Raw genomic sequence first — 1,654 nt, 5'->3', positions numbered from 1 at the left:
TCATTATAACAATAATAATTCCCTCATGTTATGTTATGGAATACCAGCAATGATGTATTCAAACTTAAGTTGTATCTCCAATAAATCCCTCTATACAGTACATACAATACAAAATAGTTCAGTTCTTACCTAGTTCTATTAACATTGTGATATTAGGATCAGTGATATAGTCAGCAAATGGTTGCTCATATCCTCTTCCTACATCTTTCCATTCAATTGCTCCTTCCCCACCCACTACCACCAACCACACACAGTCTGGACTCATCATTATTGATGATAAGGAATGAGAGTGTCTACCAGTAACAGATTCGGGTAGAACAATCTGTTGAAATAATACATGTATGGTAATATTTTATCATGTAAACAGTATTTACAATATGTTACAAATATTTAAGGGAATATACATGTACATGCATTAGGTACATGTACTGTACATGCACACAGTGAGTATTTCTAAGGTATTAATACAATACAATACATTAACATGACAACTACTGTACAATCACTGTATCACACACATGTACACTCTAAACTAATAACATTATACACCTACCTTACTCCACTGGTACTGACTAGTATTCAGTAACCAACTATCATTTACTAGTTGCTCATCATTACCCTCTCCACCTATCATTACTAGTGTAGGTGAGTCACTGATGATACTAGTAATAGCATGAGAATGTCTCCCCACAGGCCACTGTACACTAGCAGGTACTACTGGTCCCTTAACACTCTCCCAGTGCTAGATAAAATGAATTAATCAATATTATAAAATGTATTAATGCATGTACACTGTTCTATTATACTTAAGACTTTGTCCATTTAATTATAAAATAAATCTTTAGGCATCACTATATATACAATAATTGTTAATACTAGTGATAATTGTACATAGTTTCCATTAAAATAAATTATTAAACCAAATCTACATGTAATACTCATTTAAATACATTTTTCAAATTACAACCTATACCCGTATGTACATGTATTAATGTCCAAACATGATTGATCCATGCAATGAATACATCCCATACAGTAATAAGATAACTTACTATTGTAGTATCAGACTCCAGTTGACATGTATAGACTGTATTAACAGATCTATCATAGCCATCATCACTAGCCATTGCTCCACCAAACATGACAGCTTTATTATTAGTAATCTTTTCAATAGCAAAGTGACTAGTAGGAGGACAACACTGACCACTAATAGTTGGAATAATCCATTGTCCTACATGTAAATAGAAATAGATAGTATAATTAGAATTATTAAGCATGACACTGCAAATATCATGTACATACATGTATACATGTATATACATGTATATTTTTATAGCAAGAAAAAATCGCTGCAACTGAGTTCAATTTGATGATTGGCAGTTTTGGAAAAAAACGACAGATTTAAATGTTATTTTGTTCCACTTTTTACAGATACATGTCAGTTGTGGCTCAATATGACAACATTTGACAATATCATTCATAAATGGAGTAAAATGATTATTAGAGTTCAGTAAACTAAATGAATGAATGAATGACAGACAACCAGACTACCTAGTCCCTCACCCACACAAAGCATTGGTCAGGGACGTTAATCAATAAATTTAATTAGACCATGTAGACAAATTATTAATAGGTGGAGTAGGATGCATCCATG

The 1,654-nt window shown here is 32.2% G+C and overlaps 1 protein-coding gene across 1 annotated transcript; it reads right to left on the bottom strand.

Moving 5' to 3' along the window:
• Positions 1-11: 11 nt before the first annotated feature.
• On the bottom strand, positions 12-1,259 carry LOC109591270 (uncharacterized). Its single transcript, XM_020007034.1, has 3 exons — positions 1,053-1,259; positions 554-742; positions 12-322 (listed from the first exon to the last, which is right to left on the bottom strand). Exons 1-3 carry the CDS (start codon positions 1,140-1,142, stop codon positions 119-121), a joined length of 483 nt encoding a protein of 160 aa, XP_019862593.1. The 5' UTR covers positions 1,143-1,259; the 3' UTR covers positions 12-118.
• Between the last annotated feature and the right edge of the window lie 395 nt (positions 1,260-1,654).

Source organism: Amphimedon queenslandica, unplaced genomic scaffold, assembly GCF_000090795.2.
Source record: "Amphimedon queenslandica unplaced genomic scaffold, v1.1 AMPQUscaffold_8568_Cont19488, whole genome shotgun sequence".
Classification (NCBI taxonomy): domain Eukaryota; kingdom Metazoa; phylum Porifera; class Demospongiae; order Haplosclerida; family Niphatidae; genus Amphimedon; species Amphimedon queenslandica.
This window is presented reverse-complemented; position numbering and strand designations above follow the sequence as displayed.

Coding starts and splice junctions, on each gene's coding strand:
- LOC109591270 (XM_020007034.1), bottom strand. CDS start 1,142: ATGTTTGGTGGAGCAATGGCTAGTGATGATGGCTATGATAGATCTGTT. Junction 743..1,052: donor TGGAGTCTGATACTACAATA/GTAAGTTATCTT, acceptor CATTTTATCTAG/CACTGGGAGAGTGTTAAGGG. Junction 323..553: donor GTCAGTACCAGTGGAGTAAG/GTAGGTGTATAA, acceptor TTATTTCAACAG/ATTGTTCTACCCGAATCTGT.